The 14590-nt window shown below is 41.1% G+C and overlaps 1 protein-coding gene across 1 annotated transcript in view; it reads right to left on the bottom strand.

Annotated features, from left to right (window-relative positions):
• The window catches only part of Crppa (CDP-L-ribitol pyrophosphorylase A), a 264403-nt gene that overhangs the window by 174773 nt on the left and 75040 nt on the right, over positions 1-14590 (bottom strand). Inside the window, exons 4-5 of the mRNA XM_048415838.3 lie at positions 7916-8020; positions 1146-1191 (exon numbers count right to left, since the gene is read on the bottom strand). Of these exons, the coding sequence (XP_048271795.3) occupies positions 1146-1191; positions 7916-8020 (151 nt within the window). The remainder of the gene's footprint in view (positions 1-1145; positions 1192-7915; positions 8021-14590) is intronic.

Here is a 14590-nt window from a genome sequence, read left to right on the forward strand (position 1 = left end):
CACAGAAACAAATTATATAACATTAATGGCTTGAAACAAAATACTCTTGAAGAGAAACAAATCTGACGGTAACTGCAAACAGCCTCCCGAAGAGGGAAGAGCTTAACTTTCCACATGTGAGGCCAATTGCTTCCCTAAAACTCTACACCAAAACTGTGCTCTTCCATACCCAGAAGACCCTGAAATTAAGAGTTTACCTCTCAGCCAAAACTGAAGCATATCATCTGGCCCAGACTCTAATTTTGATGAAAACAGTCAGCAGCTTCCTGTTGTCTGGGGCCAGAGGGAACATCTCCGGGGGTTCTCAGGAAAAGCCAACTTTATCCCTTGTGGCATTTGACAACTTCAAGAGATATTTTCATGGTCACAGTCCAGGTGTAAAGGAGAAAGCACAGTGTAGCCGCCATCTATGCGGTGTAACTAGGGACCACTCAACAACTCCTGAAGTGCAGGGACCCTGGCCTATGCTGCCGTGCGGTGCGGAGCTTGCAAACTCTGATTTAAATCACAGAGCCGGCAGAACACAGAGGGAAAGTCCCTTCTGTGTGCTGATTCCATTCCCAGCAGAGTCATAGTACTGTATGGTTATCAAATACACCACGCAGGAACGTAAAGGTTATAGTGACGGGGAGAAGGGGTGCTTCCACATACATGATCACCACACTTGAAAAAATACTGCGGTCATTGTCAGGAAAAAGTAAGTTTCTTTTTTTGTTTTACCAATTATCTAGTAAAATTTTTCTAGGTTGTGCAAACTGTCCTACGGAGGGCACTCCCCAGTGCTCGGGCAGGACTGTGCTGAGGGGCAGGGGCAGCCTTCTAAGCAGAGAAACAGAGGAACGGGACCTTCTCAATTTTTATCGAAATATCAGTTTCTACAGTTGTCCTTCCAGTAGTATTGATGCTTTATACATAATAGGCTCAAGTCTTTTATAAAAATTAAAGTCAATGTGGCATAACAAGTAGCATTTCACAAGCAGGAAACAAAACAAAATGCAATTATTTTCAAAACACAATCAGAGACCTCCGTGGCCTCCAGGCATCTCTTCTCCTGAGATGGCTGGAACTTAACTGCCCTGAGAAATCCTTAGCTAGCTCACGTTTCCTGAAACACGGGGAGCTGACAATCACAAGGTCGAACATACCCTTAATCATTGATTCGGCTGCGTAGAGATCTTGCTTGTAGGTCACCTAAAGGACAGATAAACCTCATTAGACTCAACAGAGCAGGCAGGAATGTGAAAGCAATAAAGCAATGCCCCCAAGGAAATTCTTCCTTCTGGAGAAACGGTACACACAACACAGGCATTTTCCAAATGAAAGCAGCATTAGACATTCACATTAAATCAAATATTTCAGCAAATTATGAAGATCTGAGTCTTACATCTTTGAATAAATTATGATAGCATATAACAGAGGTTACTGAAATATGATTAATATACCTAGGAATTTATAATCAGAGAAAACGCGTAAGTGTTCAAACAAAAGTATCCATATTACTGTTTTATAAAGGTTTGTATTGGAGAAGAAGGAGGTAGGGAAGATGGAGAGAAAGAGAAGGAAGGGAGGGGAGAAGGGCTGAATGAGGAAGGGAGTCTCCATAAAACACAAGTCCATCAGCTCCGTTCTCAACTGAAATTCTTAAAAACTAATTTACATTTAAAGAGACTTCTCCTGAACTGGGACATTCTTTATGAAACAAATTAGCAGCCTCCTGTGAGGTTTTCCTTAAAAACCAGCTTCTATAAGACGTAATCTATGGGGTGCCACAGTGTGCCTAAGAAGGGAGAGTTAACCTTAAGAGCAAACAGCTTGCTCACAATGGCGCTCTGCTCACCTTTGAGGACCCTGCCATGGTATGTAAGTCTGGTCAAAGGCAGACCCTTCCCAGAGGCCATCCACTGAGTTCAGACACAGAGCGCCTGCAGAATCGGTCTCTTACAGTAAGGAACTAGAGCACAGTGAGCCATGAAACAGTGTTAAGTAACTACAATAAGGTCCAATAGGCTCATGAATTACCCAGATGATTAATGATGCCAACGATTTAAACCTCATTTTGACAAATGCTCACTTAACTCGTACCTTCCCAGATTTTCCCTAAGTCATATCATCCATAGGTTTGTAGAGATGTCTTTTTAGCTCAGGCAGACCAGGGCACTTCTGGGAATTAGATTCATCTGCTGCGTCCTCGCCCTCCAGTAAGTTTGTTGGTGCCATACTCTTCAGGGCTGCAGCAAGAGCAAACTCAAAGGAGAATGGAAGGCCCTGGAGCATTTAACAAATCCACTAAAATCAAACGGACTGTGATACTGTCGCTAAAGAAGGAACGATCCACTGATAGCCATGACTCTGGGCGCCGCAGTTACTAGACACAGTCTAGTTCCCCATTCTAGAAAAGAACAAGCTCACTTTATAGATTTGCCAAATACAATGTATCTTGTTCCAATACACATTTATAAAATGGCTCTGGATGCTGCTCACAGCGCTAGCAGTCGGGCAATGCAAGGAGCCAGCTGTCCCCTGCAGGGAAGGACTTAAGTCAGGGCGAACTGTGATGCTGAGCAAACCTCAGTTTAAACTCTTTCTTAGCCAGATATCTGAACCCACAACTGACTAGTATTTGTGATTAAAGTAAAGAGATATTTGGTGCAGTCATTATCTGTTGTATAGTTTAAACTCCAGACAGAAATCAAGAATGTACTTCTCTAACTATTCATTTTTTATTTTCTCTGGCTTTGAGAAGTAAGCTACATTCTAAGTTCAAATTAATATTAATAGTAGATTTTTAAACTTACGTAAGTTTATCACCAAATTTTCAAATAGCTTTTAGAATTCTTAAAACAAAACACTGCAGTTATTCATGAATAAAATAATTGGGTTATTATTTTAAAAAGTAATATTCACAAACTAAATTTTAAAAGTCTCTTAAGTTTATTTCTCCTGTCTCCACATTAGAGGCTATAGTTGACAACGTAAGGATTAATGATTTGTTTACTCAGATCAACATCTAGTATGCTTTGAAGAGCAGACTGAACGCCAGGCATAGGATCATTCATCCACAATCCCAGCACTTGGAGACTGAGGCAGGAGGAGGGGGAATTAAGGCCAAATTAGTCTACACAGTGATTTGAGGCTTGCCTGAGCTATGAGCTACATAACCAGATATTAGCTAGGGGGAAAACTGCTTTTTCCTAAATAAAACAGCTAATGTACTTCAAAGGGAACATTACTGGAAAATGTCATAATTCTAAAATGATGTGTTATTCACTTCTCTAACTTTCTATAAAACTGAGTTGTCCTTTCCTTGTTTTTAAGCAAACAAAACATTACAAAAGCATCCTACCAATCAGTTTTGAAGTTGATTTTCAGTACGTCTCAGCCTTTGGGGTAAGATCAAGTGTTGAAATTGATTTTCTTCTGTCAGCGTGATCTGTACTTTTCCTTTGACCTTGCACAATACTCAACTATTGGCAATAATTACTTTAAAAAGAACAATCTTGCAGCAATGGACTAACATGCTGATGTTTTTCTCACTGACTGGTTTTCAAACTCTGCTCACTGGAGCCTCTGGGGTGCCCTGAGGAGCACTGAGAGCAGCCTGCACAGCCTCTGGGGTGCCCTGAGGAGCACTGAGAGCAGCCTGCACAGCCTCTGGGGTGCCCTGAGGAGCACTGAGAGCAGCCTGCACAGCCTCTGGGGTGCCCTGAGGAGCACTGAGAGCAGCCTGCACAGCCTCTGGGGCGCCCTGAGGAGCACTGAGAGCAGCCTGCACTGGAAGAGCCAGTCTTGCCTATACCTCCCCCTCACCAACCCCAGCTGGGTCATGTCTCCTTCGCAAGGTGGTATCTGGGTGGTGATTCTCCTGAGTGGTGTGTTTATCTGAGAAAGTCAACAGAGAGCAACCTGAAGTTCACACAAACAGGCCAGGTTTCCCTCAGCTCCCAAGAGCCACTTCACTGGGGAAGACTACACATATCTTCTTCGTTTTATGTGCAAAGCCACAGAAGAAATCTTTCCCAACCACACCAAGCCAAGGCAGCCTCCACTTACCTTGAGTAAGACTACATTACACTTGAAGTCTCCAAACACCAACCTCATAGGATAATTGTAGTGATATTTCATTTGAATTTTAAGAAATAAAGCTTGCCTGAAGTTCAAAGAGTAAAACAGCTGCACGGATCAGTCTTACAGACCGGGCAGTGGTGACCACACCTTTAATTCCAGTCATGGAGCCAATGAAGTATTACAGTGCAAGAGACCCTGCAGGTCCCACTGTGGTGGGAGAGGCCACAGTAGGTGGGAGACAGATAGATACACAATGGGGAGGGAGTTTGGGTATAGAGTTTATTTAGTGTGTATTTGGGAGGGTTTAAGGGTAAGGGAGTATGGGGAGGAAAGAGAAAAAGAGAGAGATAGAGGGACAGAGAAAGAGAGGAAAGAGGAAAGGGGGAGGAGGAAGAGGCTGCCTCTTCAGAAGAACAGAGACAGAGAGAGACAGAGAGAGAGAGAGAGAGAGAGAGAGAGAGAGAGAGAGAGAGGAGGTATGAGTTGTCTCTTAAAGGAACAGGATACCCAGGTAACAGGGCAGGCCAGCATAATTATAACAGCCACAATAGTTTGTCATAGAAACCGGGCAGTAGTGGTGACTTTAATCCCAGCTCACACACAAAGTCTCATCCTGAGATTCCTGGAGGCAGGACTGCCATTTCAGACTGAGGTAGAGGTAGGAGTCAGTGGCTGTTTTGCTTCTGACCTTCAGGTTGAATACCAATCTCTGTCTCTGGGTTTTTATTAATCGTGCTACAGATAATGGAGACATAAATCCAATACTTGGCAAAAAAATACCCATTAATTATTATACTTGAAAGATATAGAATTTTCATTAGACACCAGTGTTAGGCCCAAAGGGAACCCCAGAATGACAGTCTTGGCTTAGGTCTAGATAGCCTATGGAGACACGGCTGCTCCATATCATCCTTCCTCAGGTTTCTAGCAGCCAGGAAGAGCCGCTTCCCTGCTGGTGTGTTCTTAGGTACACACCTAAGCCACAGGCCTGCAGCACTCCCCGCCACCTCCCCCCCCCCTGCAGCTAAGGGTTTTTTTTTTTATAACCCAGAAGAATTTCCCTTTCTTGCATGCTTCTCTCTGCTCCCAGAAAGATAGCACAAACCGATGCCAGTCCATCCTTCTCCTCTCTGTCCCATAAATTTCCCAAAGACATCTGGTTATTCTCTCTTTCCTATTATTATTATTATTATTATTATTATTATTATTATTATTATTAATAAAACTTCCCACCCATGAATTGGTCATGCCAGAGGTTTCTCAGTCCCCTTGTTTACAATGGGTATTTTTGTAATTCATTTTTTTTTTGAACTTCATTTCTTAGCTTGAAAAAAGCTGTATGAAAATCCCGACATAGAAATCATATCAGCACACAGAAGGGCTGAGAACTAAGCACAAATGCTTTCACTTCTTTGTTTTTAACTGAAATGCTAAAACAATGGAATTTGTAAAAGCTCTGTCTGTCAAAGGGAGACTTCCAGTCATTCATCCCAGTAATATTGCGATGACACAAATACACCCAGGCTCCTTCTCGGGATGCACTGGAAGACAATGAAGCAGTTGTTAAATTTCTCCAATAACTGGTTATAAAACCCATGCCTTGGAGACATTTTTGACATTGGGAACGAGAAATCTGTTTAGCTCATGGTGTACAGAGTACAAGTGTGAGCTGCTAGTGTCTAAAAGTATACTGGGGGAAGACATGGGACAGATATTCACTTCCGTTCTTCTTAAATAGGAACAAGTCCCACCAAAGCAAATGATCACTGAAGCTACCAGCTTCCAGCCAATCAGGAGCACCATGAGCATGGATCCCTGTCTCAGGATCTGCAGAAGGACTTTTCTATGCCTGGGCATTTTTGTATAAAAGGAATAAACCATGGTATCTTGTATGGTAAGAAACTTTTTTAAAAGTAAATTAATAATGCATTCCTCAGACATCAAAGGAGCTAGCACAGGCAGGCTGGAATTAACCCTTAATGTCTGAGTTTTCACTTCACTTATATCAAAATATATATGTCAACGTTAAAATAACAATCTCCTCATGGAATTTCATGGCCTTTAATCCAGTCCTACAGCAGGCACCAGGAATCTTGTCACCCTGCATCATTAGGGCATGAGTTCCTTGACTTCCCAGGGCAAGACAAGCCAGACTGTGGGGAGAACACCCTGCCTAAAAAGACAAGCCAGGATATTGGAAGGATACCCAGACTGGGACAACAGCAATAGTACATTTTGAATATTTTCCCTTTATTCAGAAGAAATGTAATACCAAAAGCTCAACAGTGATGTAACAGGTATGTTTCCCAGTCTACCTAGTACAGATTTTATAGATTCAGTACCCTCTCACGCATATTGTCAGCCAAACCAAAACTCACAGCTGGGAGCCTCCAGCTTCTTCCTGTTGGGGAAAAATGATGCTAGATGTTTTGGCAATGCAAATTAGAATAGAGCAAATTAGGTACAACCTTTTGGACTCATCAAGATATGGATTATTTTCTCTGATTTGTCAACTGCTAATGGATTAGACATTGCCCAAATATATTGTACATAGTTATTGTACTTGTTGTATATAGTTTTTCATATATTAGTTATAAACTTTTTTATTTTAGACACAAAAAGGAAAATAGGGTGATATCTTGTTTATACTCTAACCAATAAAGCTTCCTAAAGAACAGAGGACAGAGTTAGCAACTAATTGACCATAGAGATCTGGAGGTCTGTACAGATAAGCAGGAAGTGATATGGCTGGGCAGAGAGAGGAAGTGATAAGGTGGGATGAAGAGAGGAGCTCGGTCTCATTTGGGGATGAGAATCTTAGAGGTTTCTCTGATCTTTCAGTTTTGATCCCCTAATATCTGTGTCTGGGTTTTTATTATTAATACCAATTAGAACTCAAGCAAAGCATGTCATTGCCGTTAAAAAAAAAAAATGCCCACTAATTGCATAGACTTCCAGGCAAGGGAACACATTTCTTTAATCCCAGAACTCAGGGACAAAGACAGGCAAATCTCTGAGCGACTGATCTACATAACGAGTTCTAGGACTACCTGAGCGACCTGGTAGGCTGGGATTGAGAACTCTCAGAATTTCATAGCTATCACAGGATTCCCAGCACCTTGGAGCAGCTCTGCCTGTTTTAAGCTTCAGAGGCTTGGCCTACAACACTGCTTGAGGACTCTTCTAGATTCACACTCTTCTCCCTGGTGAAGGCAGGGCAGGCACGCTGTGCAGCACCTGTCTGGACACACGGCTGCAGGGGATGGCGCCACCGTTTATCTCCCACAATCCAAGAGTAAGGTGCATGCCAGCAGAAGACCATGGATCACAGCGGTAGTATACATGTCTTCAACTTGATTTAACTGGAACGAGCATCCCAGAGCTAAGGAAAATGTTGCTGGAGTAGATAACATAATTGTAGCTTCAATCCAACCAAGGAAACATAAAACAAGACCGCACATAGAGAGCAAGGAAAAAGACCCAAGTCAACAACCCTACAGGTCTAAATGAAATACACCTAATGGATTCCAAGTGAAACATCCTCACATACTGATGCTCACAATCCCAGTGAAACTCTGACTTCAGAGTTCTCTCTCTTATGATTGGAAGCATAATACACACATACATGCATGCGTGTGCACCTGCACACACAAAACACACTCATGCTCACGCTCACTCACACACTCATACAAACACACTCATCCTCACTCACACACTCACACTTGCTCATACACCCTCACTCATATACTCACACATACACACTCACATTCACTCATACTTACTCATACACCCTCACACACTCTCACACTTACATGCAGCATAAAAGTCCCACATACCGAGTCTCTCTTACCTTCCAGAGGTCGGGAGGCCCTTCTACAAGTTTCGCTTTTGTCTGAGAATATTTTAGGGCCAACTGCAAGCACTCTGTTCCAAATTCCAAGTCATAGTCACTACACTGGGGACAAAGGAAAAAAGAAACATAAAGTAATTAACAAACTATAATACAATTGGTAAAACATAAAGCAAAATGAAACAAAGAAGTCTTTTATTTTAAAAACAGGAAAAATACAAAGGAAAACACTCAGAGCATTAGCAAATGTTTTAACTATTTGACTGTGTTATAGAATAATTCTTCTTGTACCCTAAAAGTGAAGTAAAACAATAAGCAAATAGCAAAGTTTAAAGCATTTCAGAGATCTGGGCTCCCTAGGGTGTCTAAGAACAATATTTCTTTCTGTGCTCATACTTAAAAGAAGGGCTGAGGAATACCATGTCAGCAACCTCCATTTAACAAACACATATCTGTAAAACCCAAATCCCGTTCTCCCATTTACAACTTGATATTAAACCATCATGGCTATGATTCATTTTAATATTTAGAATATCAATATGCCATTCTTAAAACATTTACATCTGAGCACATAAATGGTTCAGTCTTTCATTACATAGAAAAATGAAAATGTCACAAATACAGTAAAATGCATGTAACTTATTTTTAAATTAAACCATCAAAATCACTAAGCAACAACCTAATTCACCAAAGCTCTGAATAATGTTCCATTGACATAAAGGTAAATAACACAGGAATCATGTCCTCAGAGGAACATCAGTCTGGAGTGGAGGCTGACTTCAGAAATTGGCAACAGAATTTTGTCTGCAGCACTGGAAGGGTATCTACAGGAAAAACACTGGGAAAGTTACCTGAGTGCATGTGAGGTTATCAGGAAGGGCCTTTCTGAGGCAATGGGCTCTGGTCTCCAGCTTAGAGATTAACAGAAGATGAGGAACAATGTCTAATCAAATCTTGTCTGGGTAAGAGCATCATTACATGTTTATTTTCCAAGATAATGTATGAGCATGCAACTATGTGTGAGGGCGCACTTATGTGTGTGTACACCTATGTGTGTATGCACCTATGTGTGAGGATGCACCTATTTGTGTTTATAACTATGTATGTATATTACCTATGTGTGTGTATGCACCTATGTGTGTGCACCTATGTATGGGTGTACACCTATGTCTGCATGCACCTATGTGTGATGATGCATGGGATACGGGTGTACAGATGGGGTTCTGAGACCTTATGTTTGTGTGAGAGGTACTTTACCCACTGAGCACCCATGTAAGGGGAACAACAAGGCACAAAAATAAATACAGTTTTCAGCACAAAATTCCAAAGTTATTTTATTGTCCTGGAATATTACAAAATCCTAACTGTAGTAGCTTTTGAAATTAATGAAGAAAACAGGCAAATGTGCAGTCTTCATTTCACCTGGACTCTCACGCCTCACACCTTCTATTTTTATGTGCTATATGGTAGAATTTCTAGGGATGGTTAAATGCAATATCAAGAGTTGCACTTGATAAGACAAATGTTGGTAGACCTCTGTTTTACACTTTCAACATTTTTACAGTATAATCTACAGTGTGTGAGATGTCTGCAGAGGGAAGAGTTAGACCATGGTCAAGTTCAAACAAGGACTAAGAACCTCCACTCTTCCCTGGATCATCACACTACAAAAAATATGTACACTTCCTAGTCAGTCTGCTGGTCTCACAAAATGCATAATGGGAAAAACCCATAGAATGAGTTCCTTCCTGCCTGATTCCCATGGTTGTGTGAAACATACTGGATGCTATGCTCTTGACTATGCTGTAGCTAATTCTGTGAAAACAGAAAAATATAATGCAAATATATACATAGACTTGCAATGTCTCTTCTTTTTGCATATGGATATGAGTGAGCCAGTACATGTGACCTTGCTCTCACAGGAAAGTGTACCTTTTCTGAGGTCTAGCATGTCTTTCCCAACCTGTGACCACAGCTCTGGCTAGACAGATGGACAGACAGACAGACAGATAGATACATGTGCGTGTTTGTGTGTGTTTGTGTGTGTGTGTGTGTGTGTGTGTGTGTGTGTGTGAAATTTATTCAGGAAAAAGAGGCTGGGCTTGCTTAGAGACAATTCTGGACTTATCACTATATAGATTAATATTACAATAGTAATCGATCTTGAAAAATTTTATAATAAAACTTTAAAAGTAAGTTCAGAAGTCTGCAATCAGTCAAAAAAATCTGAATGTCTGCTATTGAAGAATATTAATGATCAGACTCTCTTTACTAAGACATGGAAAATTATAAGATATGATAAACATATCTGAGCAAAAGAAAGACAAATGAAGTAGTAGCCAAGGGGTCATGAACCAAAAGTCATGAAGCCATGAGATACATATTTCCTACAGGCAAGTCATTAATATCACGGATTTTATAATAACAGACGGTGGAATAACATCTCTATACTACACTTGCTAATCCCACAGGTGTGTGGAGAAAGACCACCAACCCAAATCACAGACAAATTAATCAAAGTGAGCTTTTTTAGTGCATACTTGGGCTGTCTCCCCTAAGGCAGCGTTCAAGAGATCAGCACTGGGTGTGGGAAAGATAAGGCCTTTCCAGCTCAGGAGTAAGGGATTTCCAAATGGGGGTTCGGCAGGCAAATAAGTATGGGCCACAGACGCAAACATGGGCATAACAAGTTGCTCATAACAACCCTCTGAAGCAGAAGTGCAAGGTGGTCATAACAACCTCTGTGAAATAAATGTAGGGTTGCCACTTCCCGGAGCAGGCAATACAGAATCATTTGTACCTATGGTTACAGGTAGGGCTAGCTTAATTCTTGCAAAGCAGAGATTTAATCATAAAATGGAACAAACCCTGTCTGTCTTTACTATAAGATAGCTTTTAAGCACAAGATGGAGGCGGGCTGGTTCATCTGGCCCTCCTCAGGAATCCTCTTCCAGCAAGGAGTCCTCACCTACACATCTAGCTTTCTGTCTATTTGTTTCTGCTGCTGTCTGTATTGACCATAAGAACTCTGAATATATTAATAACAGACATTTTCAGTTCCTAGTTGGGCCCAACTTCCACATTTCTACCACTTCTCCACACTCTATTAAAAGTTAGAATGCATCAGTGAGCTCACCAAGTTTCCTTAATGCTGCTCAATCCGGTCAAGCTGATAACCAAGATAAACCATTAGAGTCATGTTGGTCAGGGTCAGGCTTTCCTGATGCCATTTCTCAAGAAAACTGCTCTGCAAAGTTTTGATTCTGTACTTTATTTGTTTCTCTTTCTCAATGACAGAAGAAGTGCTTGCTCAGCTTCTAGACATGCTACGAAGGGGTAGCAGCTTCTGAGCTCCTTACAGAAGACCACACAGAATTCCCAGAAGGCTACAGGAGATGATAGTCTACAAAACTGGAAGGAAGAAATGAGGCAAGAAAAGACCTGATATGGAAAGCCCATATACACAAAGGAGTGAGAAAAGGAATCGCAGTGATTACATTGCAGGAGCAGAATGAGAAAACAGGCAAGAGGCTCAACAGAGATTATCTGTGCGAGGTCTCAAAATAAATAGAATGCTTCTAGACACAAAAATCTGACATGAAAATCAAGATTGGCATGAAGGTGCTTTACTTTTGTGCTGTTTCCCATGTATGCACCTTTTTGTGACTACTTCTTTCCCCAAAGAATGCAACATTTATTATATGGTTATTTATAAATTATATATATGTATATATATTATTGTACTATGATGGAAAAAAAGCACTCTTTTTCCTAAACATGAGTGCTTACTAGTAGGAAGTACAGTATTTAAAACTTTCAGAAAGCCAACCTGATGTTCCAATTATAAGCTGCAGAGAATATAAAATCTAAAATCATATCTATGTATTGTTACCCTATCATAAAATTTTAAATCTGGCTAGCATTAGGACAGACTAAACCCTTATGTTACCTCACTGAGGCTTCAAGCCCATGAAATCTCCACTGTTCTTAGACTGTCCTCATCATCCAGTAGGCAACGGTTAAAGGACTGTAGAGGATCCCAGCTTCCTTGTTCCACTATCCTAACAGCAGATGTTCCTTATAAACTCAGTCACAAATTAACCATGTTCTAATCAGCTTTCCTGGTTGGTAGTCTATACATGTATCATGTGTATGTGCACATGCTATTAAAAAGCAAAAATCTGCCAGGCATAATGGTGCACACTTTTAATCTTAGCATTGAAGAGGCAGATGCAGGCAGATCTATGTAAGTTTGGAGCCAACCTAATCTACATAGGGAACACTAGACATCCGGGGCCACATTGGGAGACCCTATATAAAATAAATAAATAAATAAATAAATAAATAAATAAATAAATAAACCTCTGTTGCAAGGCTTGATGTGAAAACAATCCATTCATCCCCCTCTATCTAACTTTGTCTCACAAACAGGCAATCCTCACATGCTGTAAATGTTAATCTAGTATGTATTTCTATGTGTAACAGTCAGCCTTTGCCCAGTAACAAACGTGCAGAAATTCTGTTACAATAAACTGTTCATCACACAATTGTAGGATAGCAGAGGTATCATCCTTCCACCTGTAGGCTGCAGGGCTCTGATTCATCCGTTTTTCTGGCCACTTAGACTGGAGGGGCAGTAACTAAGACTGTTTTCCCATGACTTCTAAGCGCAGCACAGAGGACAAACCCAGGACTGTTGGCACATTGTCAACCTCCACCTGTTACATCTAGCAAAAGCCCTTTGCCCAATGCAAATCAGGCAGACAGACACAAATTGAGAAGGAGACACTTTGCCCAGAAGGATTCGTGGCAATGGGACAAAGGTAAGGCACTGTTCCCAGAAGATGATGACTCCGCTCTGACTGTGTGATTTACCTACCACACAATGCCCCTAATTATATACCTGTGATATCACCTTCTGCTTTTTCTGCTGTATTCATCCTCTATTGAACAACAACTTCATCTCTTTTCCTCACCACAATACATACATTTTCAGCCCCCATCATTTCAATGCTGTAGCTTTAATCTTACCAACAGGGAGATTTTACATCATGGACTATGTAAACTTTTCTCATAGCTAAAACACATAATGCTAAAAGTCACTTTCCTTAATAAGTCTGCTTTTCCTGGAATTCACACTTGTCTTTTGTTTTATGTGGTTATGTTTCCGTATGCTTATAACTCTTCAATACTGCACACTGGGCTACTCACACCCACATCTATTCTCAAGATATGCTAAGACTCATGAAAAAGTCACCCTTGGAATCTCCAGTCCTGACAACGAGAACCACTGTGCTTTCTGGCTGCTCCATAGGTATCATTCTCAGAAAGCCTCCTGCCATCTCAGGGACATTCACAATCTCTCCATCATTAACCACCCAGGCCCTGTGTATGCATGCAATCTTCATTCTTAACTGACCCATTTTCCCAAAACAAATCCTCCAGAACTTCCTATGAAAAGTTTGTACAGAGAAGTTTATAAAAATATCAGAGATGGGTATGTTCAGGAACTTCCTCTTAGATTGAACAGATTGCACAAACAAAAGCCTTCCAAAGACAGCCACAAAGATACTAGCTACAGAGACCAGGGGCAGGGGCTTCTCAGTGGGCAGTCAGCATGCATAGGGGCTTCTCAGTGGGCAGTCAGCATGCACAGGGGCTTCTTAGTGGGCAGCCAGCATGCATAAGGGATTTCTCAGTGGGCAGTCAGCATGCATAGGGGCTCCTCAGTCTGCAGTCAGTGTGCACAGGGGGTTCTCGGGTAGCAGGCAGCATGCAAGGGCTCTGGAGCTGCAGTTTTGAAGGCACCCTGGCCTCCACTACAGCCTGTGCTCTCCTCACATTGCTCCCAGAACTAATTTCAAACGTTCTTAATAAACATGAACTGTTGCCTTTTCCTCAGCTCCTAAACGTGGAGAGTTCTCTTCTGGCCTCCACTTGTTTGGAACTCTGCCTTTTAAGTGGAACTCTGCCTTTTATATCTCTCGAGTCTCTGCTATTAATTCACCTTTCAAGCTGAATAATTTCCTTTTGTTATTGGCATTCCTTCTATTCTTGATCTTAAAGATTTATGACAGTTTTTATTCCTTTCAATTCCCTTGAATGATATTTAAGTTATGAGTAAAATGATAAAACTGTTCAGTCCACCAACTATCAATTCTTAGAAACAGAAATTGTGTGCATATTAATTACATACATATTCCAAACTGTCTTCTCCAAAGATGGCTTCCGCTTATGTCCCTACAAATGGTATGCAATTGTAGCAGGTTTTTAAACATAAAGTAAATGAATATGACTCACAGGGATTCAAACCCTCTGAAAACATGTATTGTGTCTAATGAGATTATTTTTCTGGGAAAGGAAGGATTCCTTAATTTTCAGAGGTTTTATAATGCACCCCCAAAGTTAGGAACTATTGTTTTATGGTAATCATGCAATGGTCCATGGCTGCAGGTAATCTGATTATCCATCCTTCCATCCGTGACAACCTTCAAATTACTATTGCAGCACAGCAGCCTGGGAAGTTTGCCCAACAGGGAACAATATATACATTCGAGTGAAGCTGAAGCAAAGGCATGCATACACAGGTTTCTCACTGTGTCGCTGGAGGAGCATGCTCACAATATTCAAGCGTTCACAAAATAGACCAGTTTACAATTAGGTAAACAATGAACA

This window comes from Myodes glareolus, chromosome 11 (assembly GCF_982192425.1).
Source record: "Myodes glareolus chromosome 11, mMyoGla1.1, whole genome shotgun sequence".
NCBI lineage: Eukaryota > Metazoa > Chordata > Mammalia > Rodentia > Cricetidae > Myodes > Myodes glareolus.